The sequence below is a fragment of the Oryzias melastigma genome, linkage group LG15, assembly GCF_002922805.2.
Source record: "Oryzias melastigma strain HK-1 linkage group LG15, ASM292280v2, whole genome shotgun sequence".
NCBI classification, from domain to species: domain Eukaryota; kingdom Metazoa; phylum Chordata; class Actinopteri; order Beloniformes; family Adrianichthyidae; genus Oryzias; species Oryzias melastigma.
The window spans coordinates 23,272,092-23,290,796 of NC_050526.1; the positions used below are offsets into that span (position 1 = coordinate 23,272,092).

The 18,705-nt window shown below is 36.5% G+C and overlaps 5 protein-coding genes across 5 annotated transcripts; 3 read left to right on the forward strand and 2 right to left on the reverse strand.

The window, feature by feature from the left end:
* Positions 1 to 50: 50 nt before the first annotated feature.
* On the forward strand, positions 51 to 4,127 carry mtg1 (mitochondrial ribosome-associated GTPase 1). Its single transcript, XM_024297646.2, has 11 exons — positions 51 to 311; positions 417 to 481; positions 721 to 825; positions 914 to 1,000; positions 1,084 to 1,140; positions 2,404 to 2,494; positions 2,582 to 2,643; positions 2,720 to 2,816; positions 2,896 to 2,977; positions 3,077 to 3,189; positions 3,291 to 4,127. Exons 1-11 carry the CDS (start codon positions 209 to 211, stop codon positions 3,386 to 3,388), a joined length of 960 nt encoding a protein of 319 aa, XP_024153414.1. The 5' UTR covers positions 51 to 208; the 3' UTR covers positions 3,389 to 4,127.
* sprn (shadow of prion protein) lies at positions 3,509 to 5,704 on the reverse strand. Its single transcript, XM_024297666.2, has 2 exons — positions 5,206 to 5,704; positions 3,509 to 4,696 (listed from the first exon to the last, which is right to left on the reverse strand). Exons 1-2 carry the CDS (start codon positions 5,344 to 5,346, stop codon positions 4,229 to 4,231), a joined length of 609 nt encoding a protein of 202 aa, XP_024153434.2. The 5' UTR covers positions 5,347 to 5,704; the 3' UTR covers positions 3,509 to 4,228.
* Positions 5,705 to 6,284: 580 nt separating this feature from the next.
* echs1 (enoyl CoA hydratase, short chain, 1, mitochondrial) lies at positions 6,285 to 9,709 on the forward strand. Its single transcript, XM_024297657.2, has 8 exons — positions 6,285 to 6,446; positions 7,910 to 8,107; positions 8,178 to 8,305; positions 8,561 to 8,660; positions 8,726 to 8,830; positions 8,985 to 9,104; positions 9,182 to 9,249; positions 9,321 to 9,709. The coding sequence occupies exons 1-8, from the start codon at positions 6,356 to 6,358 to the stop codon at positions 9,384 to 9,386; spliced, it is 876 nt and encodes a 291-aa protein (XP_024153425.1). The 5' UTR covers positions 6,285 to 6,355; the 3' UTR covers positions 9,387 to 9,709.
* Positions 9,710 to 12,594: 2,885 nt separating this feature from the next.
* Positions 12,595 to 14,127, forward strand: fuom (fucose mutarotase). Its single transcript, XM_024297664.2, has 6 exons — positions 12,595 to 12,758; positions 12,954 to 13,022; positions 13,109 to 13,179; positions 13,275 to 13,373; positions 13,455 to 13,528; positions 13,959 to 14,127. Exons 1-6 carry the CDS (start codon positions 12,674 to 12,676, stop codon positions 14,023 to 14,025), a joined length of 465 nt encoding a protein of 154 aa, XP_024153432.1. The 5' UTR covers positions 12,595 to 12,673; the 3' UTR covers positions 14,026 to 14,127.
* Positions 14,128 to 14,835: 708 nt separating this feature from the next.
* On the reverse strand, positions 14,836 to 16,205 carry si:ch211-217g15.3 (uncharacterized protein LOC368914 homolog). Its single transcript, XM_024297659.2, has 4 exons — positions 16,061 to 16,205; positions 15,928 to 15,982; positions 15,760 to 15,797; positions 14,836 to 15,675 (listed from the first exon to the last, which is right to left on the reverse strand). The coding sequence occupies exons 1-4, from the start codon at positions 16,066 to 16,068 to the stop codon at positions 14,937 to 14,939; spliced, it is 840 nt and encodes a 279-aa protein (XP_024153427.1). The 5' UTR covers positions 16,069 to 16,205; the 3' UTR covers positions 14,836 to 14,936.
* Between the last annotated feature and the right edge of the window lie 2,500 nt (positions 16,206 to 18,705).

Consider the following 18,705-nt stretch of genomic DNA (forward strand, 5'->3'; position numbering starts at 1 on the left):
AATTTACTACAAGCAATGCACTATATGGCCACCGGAGGGCAGTGTTTGAAGACATTTCCTGGCGGAACAAAAATTTTAACCAAGTGATCCAAGTCGGTATGTAAACACGGTGGCACACCAGTACGACGTTCGTGTAACCACAGTAGAAAAACTTTCATGTCATTTTTGTGACTGTCCGGAAAATTTCTTGTGAAGTATAAAAAGAAAAATGAGACTATTTCCGATACTCCGTAATGTCGACAAGTTCCGGACTGTTTTTGATTTTGGTGGACGGGACGTGGCTCATTGGTTCCCGGGACACATGGCCAAAGGTGACAGAAGAAGAAATGTGTTTTGTTCAGCGTGTTTAAAACATGCAGGTTGGGGGGACATTATTCTGGACCCTTGTGTCTTATATTTAATTGTTTTCGTTGCAGGACTCAAGCAAATGAAAGCCAGCCTGAAGAGTGTGGACTGCGTTGTAGAAATTCATGATGCCCGGATATCCTTTTAAAGGTTAAACATTTCACAATAAAAGAATGTAAAAAAAAAATGTATTAGGGATTATTAAATAGTTTTTGAATGTATTTGAACACAAAAAGTAGTTTAAAAATAGAACATATGTAGGCACTCCGCATAAGCTGTCTTAGAAAAATAATTTGTCTTAAGGCAATGCATTGATAAGATAAATATATGTCTGCTCTATATGTGTATCATTTTTGTTTCTTTAACAATGATCACATCCCGTTCTCTGGGAGAAACCCTTTATTTCAAAACTCACTTGACGTCCGACCACATATTCTTGTTCTCAACAAGATGGATTTGGCTGATCTCTCCAACAAGCAGGTAAACGTGTAACCAACATCCAGTATATTATCTAAATAATCTAATCAGTAATTAAGATCCCTGTACAACACATTTTTTTCTCCTGCAGAAGATCTTGAAAAAACTTGCTAGAGATGGGGTAAAGAATGTTCTCTTCACAGACTGTTTAAAGCAGATTGACAGCAGCATTAAAAAGGTAAGTACATTTAAAGCATTAGTTACAAAGTCACCATTTCTGTTGACTTATGCTTCACGATTTTTTTTTTTAATTTACTACAGCTGGTACCAATGGTGCTGGAAATTCTTGAGAACAAGCCACGATATAACCGGGATGAGGTAAGTGTTGGCTAATTGGTTTTAATGGATTCCTTACAAATTTAGTACAAAAATACCACAAATGTAATCTTTTATTCTGGTTCTAAATGCATAGATGCATCTCATGACTTAAAGCAGGGGTCTGCAACCTGAAGCTGTGGCGCCACGTGCTGCTCTTTGATCCGTCCACCATAGCTCTTTTGCATTAAAGAAAAATTTGAATAAATAATGAATTTATAGTTTGGGTTATTTTTGTTTCAATTAATTAAGTATTGTCATTTCTGTTTAGATGTCAAATAAGTTAGCAACATGATGTTAAAAGTTTTAATGTATTGTCAGAGATATTTGTCATAGGAATACACATAGGGCTGCACGGTGGCGCAGTGGTTAGCGCTCTTGCCTCACAGCGAGAAGGCCCCGGTTCGAATCCCGGCTGGGACCTTTCTGTGTGGAGTTTGCATGTTCTCCCCGTGCATGCGTGGGTTTTCACCAGGGTCTCCGGCTTCCTCCCACCGTCCAAAAACATGCTTCATAGGTTAATTGGTGACTCTAAATTGCCCCTAGGTATGAATGTGTGAGTGAATGTGTTTGTGATTGAGGCCCTGCGACAGGCTGGCGACCTGTCCAGGGTGTACCCCGCCTTCGCCCATCAGTATCCCGGGGTGGGCTCCGGCACCCCCGCGACCCCGAAAGGGAAGAAGCGGTCTGGAAGATGAATGAATGAATGACTGAATGAATGGAATACACATAAAACACATATTCTTATCTTCTGCTGCACAACAGTTCGGAGGCAAAGTTCTTTAAGCATGCAATTTAAAGAAAAAACTTGACTCTATAATGATAGAAAATACCATCTTTGACTTGACTTTCCTGCATTTTTATTTCAAGTAAATATGCTGCAGCAGAAGGAGATCTTATTTGATGAAGGGTGTATTTTATTTTGAAAGGAACCTGTATGTTCTGCTGTCTTAAATAGAATATAAAAAAACTATTAACTTCTACACTGATATATTTCAATGATTGTAATATTTAAAATCTGCATTTTGTAAATAAACGCCTCAATAGACACAAAACCACAATTAAAGTGTATTTTTAAACAGTTAAAGGGAATTTTGCGGCTCTGGCTCAGTTTTGTTGTCTCTTTTCGCATTACAGATTGCAGACTTAAAGCTTCAGAGAATCAGTTCTCGCCACATATAATATAATTTCTCTCTCAGATATTATGCAACTACAAGTGTGCTTAAATTGCCATGGTGAAGTATTCTTTTTTATTCTGAATTTCAGAATATAGATTACTGCATGATGGTGATTGGAGTGCCAAATGTGGGGAAATCATCTCTCATCAACGCGCTGAGAAGGACAAATATGAAAAAAGGTACTTTAAAAGCAGGAGCTGATATTTGCTGATAGAAATCGTTTTCTTCCTCTGTAATAGATTTTTTTTATTCTCTCCTAATGACAGGTCGGGCGTCTCGAGTAGGTGGGGAGCCCGGTATAACTAAAGCTGTTCTGACGAAAATTCAGGTGTGTGAAGAACATGTATTTATTGTGCAAATTCCTGCTTGTATTTGTGCATAAATGTTGCTGTCAACATTGTCAGGTGAACGAAAGGCCTAAAATGTTTCTGCTGGACACTCCTGGAGTATTACCGCCTAAAATAGAGAGCGTGGAAACTGGCATGAAGCTGGCTCTATGTGGTGAGTGGAAACTTATTTGCCCCGTATCAAAAATTCTCAACTCACTGTGTTTGAATCTCTGCCTCATTACTTTCTTCAGGAACTATTCTGGATCATTTAGTGGGTGAAGACATAATTGCTGATTATTTACTCTACTCTTTAAACAGGCTAAGGAAGTTTAGGTGAGCTCTCTCGTTAACCTTGCATTTGATTTTGTAAATGTTTATAAAATCACACATTTTCACACTTTATGTTTGTGGATTTTTTTTTTTTTTTTGCAGTTATGTGGAGAAATATGAGCTTCTAGAACCCAGTGACGACATCCAGCACGTCCTGAAACGAATTGCTGTAAAACTGGGAAAAACTCAGCGGGTCACAGCCCTCACTGGAGTGGGTAAGTGGCTAGCTTAAAATACTTTATAATATTGAAGAACACTGATCACGGTGAATAATACAATTTGAGAGTTTAACACAATATTCTATTAAATGTTTAAGGAAATGTTACAGTTACCGTCCCAAACTACACAGCAGCCGCTTACGACTTCATCAGAGTCTTCAGGAAAGGAGAGCTGGGACAAGTCATCCTGGATTGAACGAGAGCTGTCGAAGCGTTCTTCACCTCGAAGGATAAACTCTGCTTCATATGTGGCAGACCTGCAGAATGTTCACAACAATCTCCTTCCTATGCTTCTTATTTCACCAGGCGAGGCAGATGTCAGTGTAAACAGGATATTTATTAGCATAAAGACAGTGATAGCAAACTTTATTATGTACAGAAGTGTTTGCAGGATCTAATGGAGTGCAATTATAGCTTTGGAACAGTCTGCTCCTGAGTGGAAAGGAGGTTTAAAACAAAAAAAGACATGAATAAGGGTGTTACAAAAGCTTTAAAAAACAGTTCATTTGTTCTGTAGTCTTTTAAGGGAATGTCACCTTCACACTGACAAGTTTGGGGGAAAAGGTAATGTGGTTTGAGGCTGTAGATTCTAAAAATATTCATATTTTTTATAACTAGTTGATGGAAAAAAAATGTGGTTACAGTTTTAACAAACAAAAAAAAAAGATGCTGGTGATTTTTTTTTTCTTGTACTTCAGTTTTTAACAAATCACTTCTTTACAACCATAAAACTGTTAAATATGAAAACCATGAAAATATAGTTTGGCAGTGCAGCTTCTATTGGCAGGAAACACTGATTTGGCTTTCAACTGAAAGTTTTTCTCTTTTAGAGGAAATAAAAATGTGACAAATGTGCAAACTTTAGGTGAAATGTGTGTACTTTAAACAGAATATGTGTTTCCCTACTGGTATAAATGGTTTTGTGTAAAAACGTACAGTTTCTGTGATTGCATTCCTTCATCACCGTTGCACTGTGCATTCCAGCACAGCTTTTTTCCCAGGTTTAGTCAAAAACATCCAAAATCAGCTCAAACGTCTACACTATATTGTCCAATAAGAGTTCATATGTTGGGTATAATGTTGCGATAATTACAGAAACCACTTTGGAAAAAAAAGATCCCTTCTCACTGGATCTTGACATCAGTGCATCAAAGTAGTTGGTCCTGTTGTAGTAATCCAGGTCTTCGTCAGAGCTGTCGCTGTTGCTGCGGCGGAAGGCAGACGCGTACCATTTGTCTGCCGTCAACGCCACCGCCGCCCCTGCTGCCGCTGCACTCGCCACCCTCACCGGGGACGTGCGCCCTGCAACCCTGAAGCGGGAGCGGGTCCCACCCACGGGGCCCCCCGCTCGGTACGTCCCTGCTGTGGAGCTGCGAGAGGGAGATCCACGTGAGGAGCCCCGGGAGCCACCACGACCTCCTTTTGACAGAGCAGGCTCAAACATGAAGGCAGAGAGCAGGAGGCAAGTCCAGCATGTTGCAATCACCTGGTTCATTCCTGAGCTCTGCAGAAAAAGGTCATTAAATACATATCTTGGATGAAAAATTGGATGTAAATCCCCAAAATACAGATATTATTATAGAAAAACTGATAATGACTCATAAATCCCAGTGAAATTATTTCAGATTGAATCTGCTGAGAACATCTGTTTATTAAATTTCTGTTCTGCCCATTGATCCTTTAGCTGCATCTATTAAATTCAAGAGATCCAATCCATCTGGTTGAACAAAGTAAACACAGGCTATTGTAATCCTGCAATAGGCCACAATTTTCGTTAGACTAAAATCTGGGAAATTAAGAGGGAATATAAATAGATGTAAATGACTTAACGCCATATGTTAATATCAAAGGATTTGATGATGAAGAAGAGCGCGTGCACGCATGATGCTCATCCTATGGTTAATTAGCCTGCAAGCTACGACTGTAACCTGCACACATCGCAGGCAGCGTTTATGATCAAATCCATTTGTTAGGATTCTGTTCGGGTTAAACATGTGAGTGGCTGATCTTTACCTTTCTGCCCGCGGATGTTCTCCCTGATGAGGATGTGATGATGAGCGGACTGAGGCGGAGGAGATGGTCGCGGACGATGCAGGTTTTTACAGATGAGTGATCGCGAGAGCGAGCGGCGCGTTCACATCCGAGCGGGTTCATGATGCAGTAGAGGTTCACGTTCAGGCTTTGATTTTTGTTTTATTTGATTTAATATATAAATATAAATAATTACATGAATGCTAATGAATTATTAGACAAGTAATTTTTGAAATTACGGTTTAATTTTTTTTGTTTTAATTTTTTATGGTTTTTATTTTATCTTTTTTTATATAGTTTATTTATTTTATTTTACGGGACAATATTACTTTGTTCCGTTTTTAACTTTTGTCTGAACAACCAAGGTTTGTAAAAAAAAAAAAAACTGTAAAAAAATAACTTTTTTTGCAATTTTCCATTCTTCATGTGCATTTTGTTTGTGTGCTCATTAATTCATTAATTGTTGGCTATTTTTGCTGTTTATGTTTTTAATTGATTTTTTGTGCTATTTTCATTGTTGATGTTTTAAGAGGGAGAAATAGATAACACATTTTAATTTTGATAGTTTTGAGTTATTTATTTAATTTTGCCCAGTTTTGCCCTATTAAAAAGCAAAATAGTATTTTTCTAGTATTTTAAAACGAATGCATGTCGAATAATGTTTTTGAAATTATAATTCTTTATCTGTTTTGTTTTAGTTTTTTTTTATTGTTTCTGCCTCCTTTATAGTAGGCTATCCTATCAAAAAAAGTAGTTAGTGAAAGTTTCACACAAGTGAAGTCTGACTAATTAACTAATGAGTAAACACGTTTTTGTTACTTTTAATTGTATAGTTAATGTTCTATGTAAGTCAAACATTTAAAGGGTTTTGGAGGGTTGAAATAATCCATCTATAATACATAAGTAAACTATAAAATAGCTCAGTTGTTTACTTTGTGAATTAAACTATTTGTTTTCTCTCCTTCCTAAATTAAAAGAAGCCAATGTTAAAAGGCGCTGCTTACCTTACCGTACATGGCCGCTAGGTGGCAGTATCTATGGAAATCAAACATGACGCCGCAATAAAATCCACTGAAGAAGACGGACAGTAGGGCAGAGGTAGAGGTAGAAGTAAAGCTCAGAATCTGATGTCATGGCTTTCCTGTGCAGAAACGCTGCTTTGCTCCTGAAGCCTTGCAGAGCAGCGCCAGCCCTCCTGTCTGCCGGCCGCCTCTACAGCTCAGGTGTGTGCTCCGAAAGCCAGCAGCGGTTTTAGCTGCAGCGACCGACTGCTGGTTCCAACAATGTCAAGAAACCTGCGTCACTCCTCAACGTGCAGCACAGAAACGCTGCAGTAACTGAGTTTGTAGCAACATTTACAAACATGTTCCTGTAATTTGGCAACATATATCGTCTTTTACTTTGAAAGGCACATGTACACAGAACTTATCTTGTCTGGTGAATGTTTTTACTTCAGTGTTTCACACAGTTCAGTCACAGGCAAGCGTTTACAACTTTACAACCACATTGTAAACTTTATAAATAGCATAAACTGTGATGGATTAGTTATTGATTGATTTGAACTAAGAGCCACATTAAGGACATACATTGTAAAAAGAGCTACTAAAAAGGTAAAAGAACACCAATCAAGGAAATTACTTAAAGTAGTATAGTATTTTCATTTAACAAGAAATCTAATGAAAATCTAGAAACAGAGTTCCTCGTATTGTTCAAAAAATAAGCAAAAAAAGTGATCTGTTTGATAGAAATACTAAAATTGAATGTTCACAGCCCAATGAGATTCTTTGTGCTATTTTTAAGCAAGCTGTATTTTTTTATTTTTTAAATGTACTTTATTGTAGTTTATTTTGATTATAGAGACAAACAAACTAATGTAATTAGTGGAAATGATTCATTTTAGAACAAAAGTGAACAAAGTGATACTACAATCTCAGTACAAATTGGCCCATCTTCAGTAATTGTCATACAATCTAAACTAGCACTTATTCCTAGTACATATATTTATTTTTTTGTTTCCAAATTAATGAAAATGAATGCCAATCTACCTTGTCAGCATTTATTAAATTCTAAAGTAACATCCTTAAAGTTTAACTAAAAATTATTAGTTTTTTGAGTCCTAAATCAAGTTTTTCTATTGTAATAAGTGTGGAGCAAAATGAGTGAAAAATTTTAAGAATCATTTCCTTTTTTCTAGATCTTAGCTCTTAATGACAACAATTCTCTATTGTGTTGATTTAAGAAAAGCGTGGAAAGGTATAGACTAGAGTAAAGATCAGTTAAAACAACGTCCAACCTGGTGAAATATCTTGAACATCTAAAAGTTTAAAATTTTTTGGGAGTGTCAAAAAGGTTGCAGTGTTTGGGGTATAGGAAGGCAAGATTTCTATTTTTGTCTTTTTTTAATTTTATTTTAGACATTGAGGTTATAATTTTTTTATGCGTATTCACTGGAATTTCAGTCAAATCCAGAATCGGTGTGTAGATTTTGTGAATTTTTATCGATTACTACAAACTATTTTGGGGATAAACAATGCAGTTTAAAGTTTTAATTTTATTAGAACTACCCCAAAAGACTTTTACAACCCTAAATATTGCTTTAAAAACTATTTTTTAATAGAGATTTTCCCTAAAGTTCCTGATTATAACTGATCTCACTGGAGCTCCTCTACTTTTTTTTCTTACACAGGCGGTCAGTATGAGTTCATCATCGTGGAAAAGCGAGGTGAGAAGAACAACGTGGGGTTCATTCAGCTGAACAGGCCCAAAGCTCTCAACGCTCTGTGTGACGGTCTGATGAAAGAGGTGGGACACGCGCTGGACGATTTTGAAGTGGATGCAGGCGTCGGAGCCATCGTCATCACCGGCAGTGACCGAGCCTTCGCTGGTACGAGAAGCGAAGACGTTTTTCTGTGATTCTGTCAGGGACACTATGTCAAACCTGTTGTGTTTTCCAGCTGGAGCTGACATTAAAGAGATGCAGAATCGGACGTTCCAAGAATGTTATGGTGGGAACTTTTTGGCACACTGGAACAGAGTGTCGACAGTGAAGAAGCCTGTGATTGCAGCCGTCAACGGATTTGCTGTAGGTATCGTAGGATTGTGTGTACTTTGCAACTTGCTTTACATGCTGATGTTAAATTCTAAATCTCTAAAGCAGCACAAGATTCAAACCCAAGCTTGAGAAGATTTTGCTGAAACAAGTTAATTATGTCAATTACATAATTGGATATGTAATTAAGCATTTTCTTGCATCCTACCACCTGTTGTTTATAAAGTTTAGCTATAAAAAAAGGCAAATAAAACTTGAGTGAATTGTGTGGAAAACTTTGTGTCTCAGCTGGGTGGAGGCTGTGAGCTGGCCATGATGTGTGACATCATCTATGCTGGAGAGAAAGCACAGTTTGGTCAACCAGAAATCCTACTCGGAACCATTCCAGGTAACAAGCACATTTTTTTTTCCTTCTTTTTTTGGAAGAACTCCTCATGACTCTGTTGCCTGCAGGGGCTGGCGGCACCCAAAGACTGACGCGTGCAGTGGGCAAGTCCCTGGCGATGGAGTTGGTGCTGACAGGAGACAAAATTAATGCCCAAGAAGCCAAACAGTCAGGTAACAACCATGAATCTTGTAAAGTCTCACTCTGATCATGTTTTGATCTATTATAAAAGAGGTCTTTTAATTATCTTTTAATACACGTTTTTTTCTGCACAAACCCAACTCTTCAGTTAGTTTCTTTGTAGCTTTGAGGTTTTTTTTTCTCCAGGTTTGGTGAGTAAAGTTTATCCTGTGGACCAGCTGGTGTCTGAGGCCGTTAAATGTGGGGAGAAGATTGCTTCCAACTCGAAGCTCGTTTCTGCAATGGCTAAGGAAGCTGTCAATGCAGGTGTGTGAGAGTACTGAGTAAAAATGTGAAGTATTGTGCTTTAGCTCTACCTGACTGAACCTTCTGTATGTCTGCAGCATTTGAGCTGACGTTAGCAGAAGGAACTCGACTGGAAAAGCGGTTGTTCCACGCTACCTTTGCTACAGTGAGTACGACAGTCCAGTAAGGAACACATCTAAAGATGCTCTGAGTCTTATCGTGTGATTTCCCTCATAGGATGATCGCAAAGAAGGCATGACCGCCTTTGTGGAGAAGAGAAAAGCCAGTTTTCAGGACAAGTAGATCAGGAGTTTGATGACAAACACTGATGTCGATTCCCGGTTTGATTTCTTGAATGATGTGGAGATTTGACACTAAATTAGTGCAAAGCTGTTATCTTCTTCTACACAAGAGCTTCCCCCTCTGGGGCTCTTTGTCACAGCAAATGTAGTCTGAGTGAAGAACATCTGTCAAGGACCATGATTTGATAACCATATTTCAACCTGTGTGTTACAGGAATGATCTGCCTTGATACATTTTGCGAAGTTTTTCGATGTGTAAATGTTTGTAGTTTTGTTTTCTGCAATCATTTTACTAATAAAGCTACAGTAATTCACTGTCTCATGGATAAAGTTTGAAGAAATATAGAAAATTGTAAGTTTGAGCAATACAGTTGCATAACCCCTTTACTACCAGCAATGAAAATGTTCTAAACCTTAATATCTCTCTGACTACTCCTGAATGAATTCTTTTTTTTATCTCTACAGAGGTAACTTTGTTTTTTTTAGTTATGTCAAATGTGAAGAGTGTGGCTCTGAAAATTTTATTTTTTGGTGTATGTATGTGTATTTATATATTATCTGTTGTTCTGTAGGATATATAAAAAAAAAAAAAAAAAATCAAAGCTGTGTAAGGCATGTCTTACCACTAGATGGCACTCTTGAGTTTCACAGAGGCAAATTCATTAAATGTCGACAGTTAATTTCGCAGACCTGTTGGGTAAATGAACACTCTTTTTAGGGATTATGAGTCACAAATGATTAAACTAGAAACAAACTGATCAATCAACCATATTTACATTGATTTTTAAGGGTGCAGAAAGATATGTTTCATAAACTACAGCAAACAAATGAAAAAAGAACAAGTATGTAATTATTATAAAATAACTCATTTTTATTGTATTTACAACAGATTTCTTTTGTCAATGTTTTGTCCTCAACAGGCGCTCTCAATTCAGCAACTAAAAAAAATAATAGGCCTGCTGTTTGCATTTAAAGTTAAAGTAGCTGCTGTAAAATATGGTTTATAAGCTGATTAGGTTTGTTTTCTAACTAAGGTTTTATGTCTTCTTTAGAAAATAAGGCAAGAATACGACTGATTTCCCAATTAAAACTTGCCCATAGGCTATTGTTTCTATACATTTGGTGCTCCATAAAAACATAGTTTGCACTTCAAAGAGAGAAGCAGAACAAATGTGGTTAATGTGAGCTTTCTTTAGCCTCTCCAATCATCAGAAGGCACCTTTTCTCTCTCTGATCTTCACACGGCCATGGCCTAATTGATTTTTTTTCTTCCAGTATTCTCTTGGAGACTTCTTTCTGGACAAACCCCCCTCCTTTTAACAAAACTTTTTAAAAGGATAAGAGGAAAAAAAAAGTCATTTTCTCTCTCTGTGGGGAAGGCCAGAGAACACCCGAAAAAGAACTCCTCTTTGAGGATGCCGAAAGGTCAAAATAATAAATGTAGACTTAAATGAGGCTCTTGGCGCACACAAAGGGGGCAAAACGTTACAATTTGGCAGCGCAGACCCTCATAGTGTGATGAACTCATTTAAAGAAGTGGGAATAAAGTGGGAGCAGCATGAGTCCGGAGAGGCTCAGGGGGGGTTTCAGATCTGGCAGACAGGCCTGTGAGGAGTGTTTTTTCTCCAGCTCAGCAGCCTCCAGTTTGTGTCCACAAAACTACTCTAATACTCAAAAAACAACTGTGACTTTCATTTTGTTTACCTGATCTACACTGTTGGACCAATTGGAAGCCAGTGTTTGGGCTCTGAGTGGGTTTGAACAGTGTAGGCCAAAAACCTAATTATAACCAAGTTTTAGTTTTTACAATGAAAATTACCCATTTAGCCTCATGCAAAGCAATTCTGCAAAATTTAAATGATATACAGAAATACATATAGCCTAAGTACCAAAACCAAAGGAATGCAATAAAGCATAGCTTGTTTTAACTTGATTTACCATAAAAAGCTTAAAATGAATACATAGATCCACAAAATTGCTAATTTCACCTTTATTGCAATCGTTATTTATATTTTGGATATCCTTTGCACTTTTCTTCCATCTGGCTGGAGTTCTTGCAGCTCAAATGAAACATGCCGGTGGAGGGGATTTCATCTGACAAATATTTTCATTATCTTTCCTCCTTGGCATCAGACACTCCTGGAGTTATGCAGTCACTGGAGTCTGCTTTGAATAATGTCTGCCCAAGGGTGTCAGAAACAACACAACTTGGAGATTACCCACCTTCAATTAAGATCCTACCTCTTTCTGTCAGTACAGACAAGTAGCCAAGGATCTTTTTTTATTTTTATTTTCTAAAGAACAATGCAAGATTAGGACAACAGGGAAAATGTTGAAAAGGTATCAGTAAAATGTTGGCTTTTTTGTTTTCTTTTCTACCAAGAACTTGGATTCTACTTTCATAATTTTCCACTTAATTTTCATATTTTTGATTTTACGGTGGGCTGGCAGGTTGCCCTGGGTGTACCCCATCTGTGCCAAAAAGTGGCTGGGATAGGCTCCAGCAGCCCTTTGACCCCAAAATAAATTAAGCGGGTTTGGATGCTTTTTTTAAATATTTGCGGAGGAAAATGTGGTCCAGAAAACTGTACATCATCTTAGGGAATAGGATACAATGCATTCTTTGAAAACAAAGTTTAAATTCTGAACTTGAAGTAAGCAGATGTAAAATGCATCCCTTTATTTATTTATTTTCTTTCTTTCTTTCTTTCTTTCTTTCTTTCTTTCTTTCTTTCTTTCTTTCTTTCTTTCTTTCTTTCTTTCTTTCTTTCTTTCTTTTCAGTCAACACCCAAGTCCCTGTCTCATCATTAGTGGTCAATATGAAGTATCACCTGCTGCAGTTCCTCATTTGGCCACGAGACAATGGTTACCAAAGGCAGTAATTTTCACATTTATTAACTCTTAGGTGAGCACCACAAATAATTATAATTTGCCCGATTTACGGCAGAGATTCTCCCTCCAGTTATTTAACGTACTAATAAACATTCATTTTAAAGACTTTTTATGTGGAATGAACAATTAAATATGGCTGCACTTCCTTTACGCACATATCCTCATTATTCTACTTTAACATCTTTTTAGATCCTGAATTTCGGGCTTTAAAATAAAATATATAATAATAATTTTAGTACTTAAAAACGATGCCGATGATACACGGAAGTATTTTTAACCTTTTAGATCACTTTTTCAGATGGAGGTCGCGGGGCTGAACCAAAGGCGGAAGTGCTGACAGGAAGTTCTCCTGCGTCGCGTCACTCTTCGATTCCTGCATTTCCGTGGTTGTCATAATGGTCGTTCTGAAGGGAATCCCCTCAGTTTTATCGCCTGATTTGCTGTATGTTCTCGCTAAAATGGGACACGGCGATGAACTGGGTATGATCAGCAGATATACGCATGCATAGAGCTGCACTTAGAATAGTTGACAGTCTTTAAAGACCACGAGGCAGCATAACGCTCATATGAATCAGGAAGCTGGAAACCAACACTGGTTCCACTTGTTTATTTATGCAACTCTCATGTCCATTTACTACATAAAATAATTCATTAAACTCTTTCTACTTATTTTAGTGCTTGCAGATGTAAATTTTCCTGCATCTTCTGTTTGTGCTTGTGGTCCAAAAGAAATAAGAGCTGATGGTATGTAAAATATGATCAATCTTATAGATAAATGTTATTTATTTATTTGCATGTCATTGTTAAATGTATGCATGATCCTCCTGTAGGTTTGAGAATCCCACAACTTTTGGAGGCTATTTTAAAGTTGCTGCCACTTGACACTTACGTCCCATGTCCGGTAAAAGATTGTCTGTCAAAACTGCTGACTGCGGTACAAGTTTACAATGTTTTAAAAAAAATTGTGTCATGAATTTTTGTTCGTTTGTTTTTCAGGCAGCAGTCATGGATCTAGTGGACACTGACAAACAAAAAGGTTTATCTGTCACTGTGTGGGAGACTTACTCACATCTCTTGAGCCAGGCGGGTTCTGAGGTACCGTAGGAAAGCATGTGCACTAAATCCCTTTATGTGGATAGTTTATTCTACAATTTAATTACATTTTTGTTTACACAGAGTCCTCTGGAGAAGGTGGAGAGATTTGCTTTTTATGAGCGTGCCAAAAAATCATATGCCGTTGTGGCAACAGGGTATGTTGTGTTTTTTTTTTTTTTCTTATTCTTTTTAAAAATGTCTGACTCATTTGTCAATAAAACCTAGAGCAAAATATGTAATTTGGGAAAAATAAAAGAAAATGCAACTAAAAAGCCAAATATTGAGTCAAATTGGTCTTATTTGTCATGTAAAACAATCTATTTTATTTCAAATATTGCTAAGTAAAGTTTTAACATTATATAATTACAAAAATAAAATTCATTTATTTATGTTGCTTCAACGCAATAACAGTAAAAATACACAGTGTACAAACAAGTAAATACAGCAAGAACAGTAGCTGCAAGATTAAAAAATAAATCTTGTTTTACCAGGAAAATTTGATGAACTATAAATAATTACAAAAATTTCCAACCTCAGTAATTTAATTTACAGTGTTAAGATTTGTGTTTCCTTCTCTTTTTTTAGGGAAACAGCTCTGTATGGGAACCTGATCCTAAAAAAAGGAGTCCTTCCTGCCGAGTTTCTAGAGTGACGCGCAATTTTGTTAATTTAGAGAAAACATTTTCTTGTCGAGTTGAAAAAGTTTTGTTTTGTTTGTGATTTCTGTTGCACACATTAAAATCTGAATCTTTAATCAGTGTTGTTTATTTTATATTTTTTTACCACATTAAATACTGATTTGTTTGAAACCAGAATTACATGAAATAACAATAAATGCCATAGTAATCATTTGTTTGAATATAATTTTTTTAAATCTTTAATGAATTGCAAATCAGTTACACTTTTTTGTATTTATTTTGTCAATTGAAAAAAAAAGATTCAAGCGCATTATAGTTGCTTTTTATTATCATTCATATAATTAGGGAATAAATTCCCAACTAAGTTGTTTTATTCCCATTCGAGGTCACAGGGTCACCAATCACCAGTAATTACAGAGTAACACAACCACACACTCTCATATTCACACATAAGGGACTATTTAGAATTAACCTAAGCATGTTTTGCCTGTAAAGCACTATTGAAGGAAGCCTGGATGCCTTTAGAAAACCCACGATAGCGTAGGAAGAACATGCAGAGAGGAACCAGCCGGGATTCAAGCAAGAGCTGTCACGCTATGAAAACACTACAGCACCATACATCCTGGGTTATACACCTCTATATGAATAATAAATATTTTGAAAATCCACTTGAAATTTAAACTGTGATTAGCCAAAATATGAACATTGATTTTTCTAAATAAAAAGAAAAATGTTACATTTGTTTTTTCAATTTAAACAAGCTAAAATCTGTCCATATTTTTGTAAATCTGGAGACAATTACTTCAGTAAATAAAACATAATACTTTTAAGAGTGTTTAAATAAACTTTATTAACAGAATCTAATTAAGCAGCACAGTCCCTGACAAGGAAACTGTGTGATTTTGATGACAGAGTTTTTGCAGACTCAGCGGTGGTAGACAGCATCCAGATCTTGTTCTGGTTGAGTGTGTCTTTTCTGTGGTGGTTTATGGACAAATGCAGCTGCAGGTTTGGTGTCTTCTTGGTGAAAGGCTGGGATGAAGGTGTTTCTGTGGTAGATGGAATCCATATCTTTCTCTGGTTCCGAGTGCCTTCTCTGTGTTGGCATGTGGACAGATGCAGCTGCAGCTTTGGTGTCCACTTGATGAAGAGCTAGGTTGAAGGTGTCTCTGTGGTAGATGTCATCCATGTCCTCCTCTGGCTCAAGATGAACTGTTTTCCGAGTCTGGTCCACATTTATCTCTAGAGCAGCATTATGGTTGTTTTTAGCCACAATTGGACCCAAGTGTCCAGCAGCCTCCTCTCCCTTTCTCATTTTGTGGTAGATTTCATCCATGTCAGGTTCAGGTAATTTCACAACAAGCCGATCAATACCATCTTCACCCCCCACAGCTTTGAATTTGGCATCTTCCTGCAAAGACTTTATTGAAATGTCGGAGTGGGGGTCCACTTTTTGGATTTGAACTATGTTGATCTCAGACAGTGAGGGCAGATGGAGCTCATCCAAGCCGTCTCTGGGCCTCTCGGGCTGTTTGTCCAGTTTACCAGCTCTCATGCTTTTCCATATCCTCATTCTTGGGTCGACGTCGTAATCAGTCTTATCCATGTCTTCAGGTGGCTCCACCTCCACCCTCTGGAATGGTTCACCTTTGTCATGTTTGAACCTAAAACAAGAATCAAGCATTACCAGACTTTGCCTTTTTTCACCATAAGTTTATTCACTTTCATTTGGGAAAATGAAAACTTACATTGAAGTTTCCTGGAAAGCTTTTTCAGTATGCTTATCCTGAAAAAGAGCATAGCTATGACACACTTCCATTCCAAATACCATTCAAGGATCGCAAAATCAAATAGTTTTAACTTATTGGGATAAAACTGTTGTCCTAAACAGCTAAGAGAGTTATTAAAGTACACACCCAGGGCTTTGCTGCAACACCAAGGAGCAACGAAACACCCAACACTAGGGAAATCCTTTAAGAAAAGAGACTAGATTGAAGTTAAGACTTCCACAAAAACAAGTAAACCCAGCATATTTACAATTTTTCTCACCTGAACATTGTGTCTGTCTCTTCTGAGTTCAACGTTTTCAGTCAGAAACTTCCTCTAAGTCTACCTGCTCTGAAAGGAACGAGCACTTTTCAACCTTTGCACCTGTTGTGTTTTCTTGACCTTCGTATCCTTCAAAAAGGAGACGTCAGCCATGAGTAATATATTACCTTTTATGCTGTCTGTAGTAAACTTAAAAAAGTTAATCTTATGGACCAGTATCTTTATCAACATTTTCAAAAAAAAATTTGCAGTTTGCATCACCAGGTTGTGTAAATTAAGACGCATTTCTGGTCATCTTGTACGAAATGTGTTCATGCATTAAAAACAATAAAGAAATAAGCAATTGGTATCAAATTATTAGTTATCAAAGTTCAACCGAGGGTGATTATGTCATATTTGTTATGCAACAGTGACCAAATATGGACGTTATCTAAAAAGAAAATTTTGCAGCTATACTCTGTGCAATAAAGTTTACAAGAATGACAAACAAGAAGAAATAAAATGCATGAAATGAGTTAAACACGTTATAGTTGGCTGAGCATTTATCTACTTATTGTGCAGAAAATCTCAACAAATCTTTTGTCAAAAAATGCACCAAGCTGATAACATAATAAGAAAAACTATTTGCTAAACTTTTCTATGACATGATTATTCTTTATAATTCCTACTAAATAAAACTGTGTCCACAACAATTAAAACATTAAAATTAGTGATAGCAATGTTTAAAGTGATGTCTTTTCCTAATTTTTATCTTTTATTTTGAATTGATGTTCGTTCTAATTTGGATTTTTTTTTCTTTTTTATTAGTGTATAATACATTTAGAGGTGAAGATATAGACTAAATAACCCTAACACTTTAAAATTTCATAAGTTTACAAATTATTGAGCTGTACATAAAAAGCCTTGTTTTTTAGGTTTAGATCCTCTTTAAAAATAAATTTCACTTAACTCCTGAAATTAAGACAATACGGTGGCTAATGCCACACATGCAGATTTGTTCTATGACTTCTCACAAAAAATCCTTATTTTCTTAAGTCCATTTAAGTCTCAGATACAGCAGGTGACTGAATTTAACATGGAAAAAAAAATAATTCAAATACCAAATTCAGCAGAAATTTAACAGAAATGACGCCTGTCTCAAACTTTTTTTCCATCTTTTCTTTTACCGACTGTGTCTAATGTTCAGAAGAATTTAAAAACAGCCTTTCTGAATTTGGGATTTCACAGGAACATGAGAATAAAAGTATTAACTTCACATCTTTACAGGGGGTGTTATGCACATCTTTGGTCAAAAATCCAAATATTCAATCAGAAAGTAGATTTGAATTAGATTTAATATAAATTCTTACACATATTGAAACAACTCCATGTTAATTTAAGCTTTAATCACATTCCAATTACACTGTAAAACTGCGTAACAAAATAAGGTTATCAGTAAAATCTACAACATAATTATGAGTCACAATTTTTCATGCCAGCTCAGAGATCATGAAAGATTAAACACAATATGGCAGCTTCATTACAGGAGCATGATTGAATTTCAGAGTTTCATTGCTGTAAGGATTCACAGCAGTTATGATAATTTCGGTAATAATTTCTCATGAACAGTGGGATTCAACAGGCTGTTGAACAAAGCAGAAGGACAGACACCAGAGCCTTTCTGCTCTGTTTAAAGGATGGCTCCAGTGTGTCTGCTGCTTATCTCCCCTCTATCAGATCCATATGTACGAGTCCAATATGACTTGTTGACGAGCCCCTTTCAGGTCACTAAATGGTCTGCTCCCCAATAGAAGATAAAGAATACCAGACATCCTGAGAGTGCTCTGAGAAATAAAGATGAGTGAATTAACATTTTACTGTACTCATAAGGAATGTTTCCACTCCTTTTTGTAAGGATTTATAAAAATTAAGAACACTCACAGTTCTCACACTCTATATGCACCAGCATCTTAAAAAAAACAGACTTCATTGGTTTGCTTTTTTAGATTAAGTGTTTAAAATAAAGTTAAATTTACTGTGTTTGGTTTAGTTTCATCAGGTTATGCACACAAATACGACACACTGTAATTTATCAGTTTATAATTAAAAGCAACACACTTCTCTCTCATCTAACCTACTGTTTATTTTGTTAGCAATTAATGGGTTATGTTGTTGTACATAATCAAAAGGAAGAACCATGCAAAATATCACTTTAATGACTTTATGACGTGCCCTTTAGCAACTGGATGCAGATGTTGAACGGACAATGTTCTGCAGGCTGTTTAGGCTCCATAATTAAACAAAAGTTTAGCTTTTTCTGCTAAACCTCTTTTTAATCACATTGCACCTCTGCTTGTGTCTCTTATTGCCAAGCTGAGGCGATGCCAAAAAAAAAAAAATAGAAGGCTATAGAGCCAATAATAAATTGCTTGTCTGTAAAAATTAAAATCAGCATTGAAGCTCGATTTTGAAGCTTTTGTTAGGTTTAAAGCATGCTCCAACTGTTGCATGCTGCAGCAGGAGATGACAAAATTGATTATCTGATGAAACATTTGACTATCTGCATATGTTTGGATTTGAGAGATGTATGTGTTGGCAGTTATTAGAAGCATATGTAGCTACAAAACGCCAGATTAACATAGTAGATTAACATGTCGCTTAGCAAT

Bases quoted from the DNA above. Each gene is read 5' to 3' on its own strand.
- mtg1 (XM_024297646.2), top strand. From the start codon at position 209: ATGAGACTATTTCCGATACTCCGTAATGTCGACAAGTTCCGGACTGTT. The intron at 482-720 runs ATATCCTTTTAA...AACAATGATCAC, and splicing joins TAGAAATTCATGATGCCCGG to ATCCCGTTCTCTGGGAGAAA. The intron at 2,644-2,719 runs GTGTGTGAAGAA...CAACATTGTCAG, and splicing joins CTGTTCTGACGAAAATTCAG to GTGAACGAAAGGCCTAAAAT.
- sprn (XM_024297666.2), bottom strand. From the start codon at position 5,346: ATGAACCCGCTCGGATGTGAACGCGCCGCTCGCTCTCGCGATCACTCA. The intron at 4,697-5,205 runs GTAAAGATCAGC...CTTTTTCTGCAG, and splicing joins GAACATCCGCGGGCAGAAAG to AGCTCAGGAATGAACCAGGT.
- echs1 (XM_024297657.2), top strand. From the start codon at position 6,356: ATGGCTTTCCTGTGCAGAAACGCTGCTTTGCTCCTGAAGCCTTGCAGA. The intron at 8,108-8,177 runs GTACGAGAAGCG...TGTGTTTTCCAG, and splicing joins CAGTGACCGAGCCTTCGCTG to CTGGAGCTGACATTAAAGAG. The intron at 8,661-8,725 runs GTAACAAGCACA...TGTTGCCTGCAG, and splicing joins CCTACTCGGAACCATTCCAG to GGGCTGGCGGCACCCAAAGA.
- fuom (XM_024297664.2), top strand. From the start codon at position 12,674: ATGGTCGTTCTGAAGGGAATCCCCTCAGTTTTATCGCCTGATTTGCTG. The intron at 13,023-13,108 runs GTATGTAAAATA...ATCCTCCTGTAG, and splicing joins AAAAGAAATAAGAGCTGATG to GTTTGAGAATCCCACAACTT. The intron at 13,374-13,454 runs GTACCGTAGGAA...TTGTTTACACAG, and splicing joins TGAGCCAGGCGGGTTCTGAG to AGTCCTCTGGAGAAGGTGGA.
- si:ch211-217g15.3 (XM_024297659.2), bottom strand. The intron at 15,798-15,927 runs GTGTGTACTTTA...GCTCTTTTTCAG, and splicing joins GTGTTGCAGCAAAGCCCTGG to GATAAGCATACTGAAAAAGC. The intron at 15,676-15,759 runs GTAAGTTTTCAT...TTCTTGTTTTAG, and splicing joins GCTTTCCAGGAAACTTCAAT to GTTCAAACATGACAAAGGTG.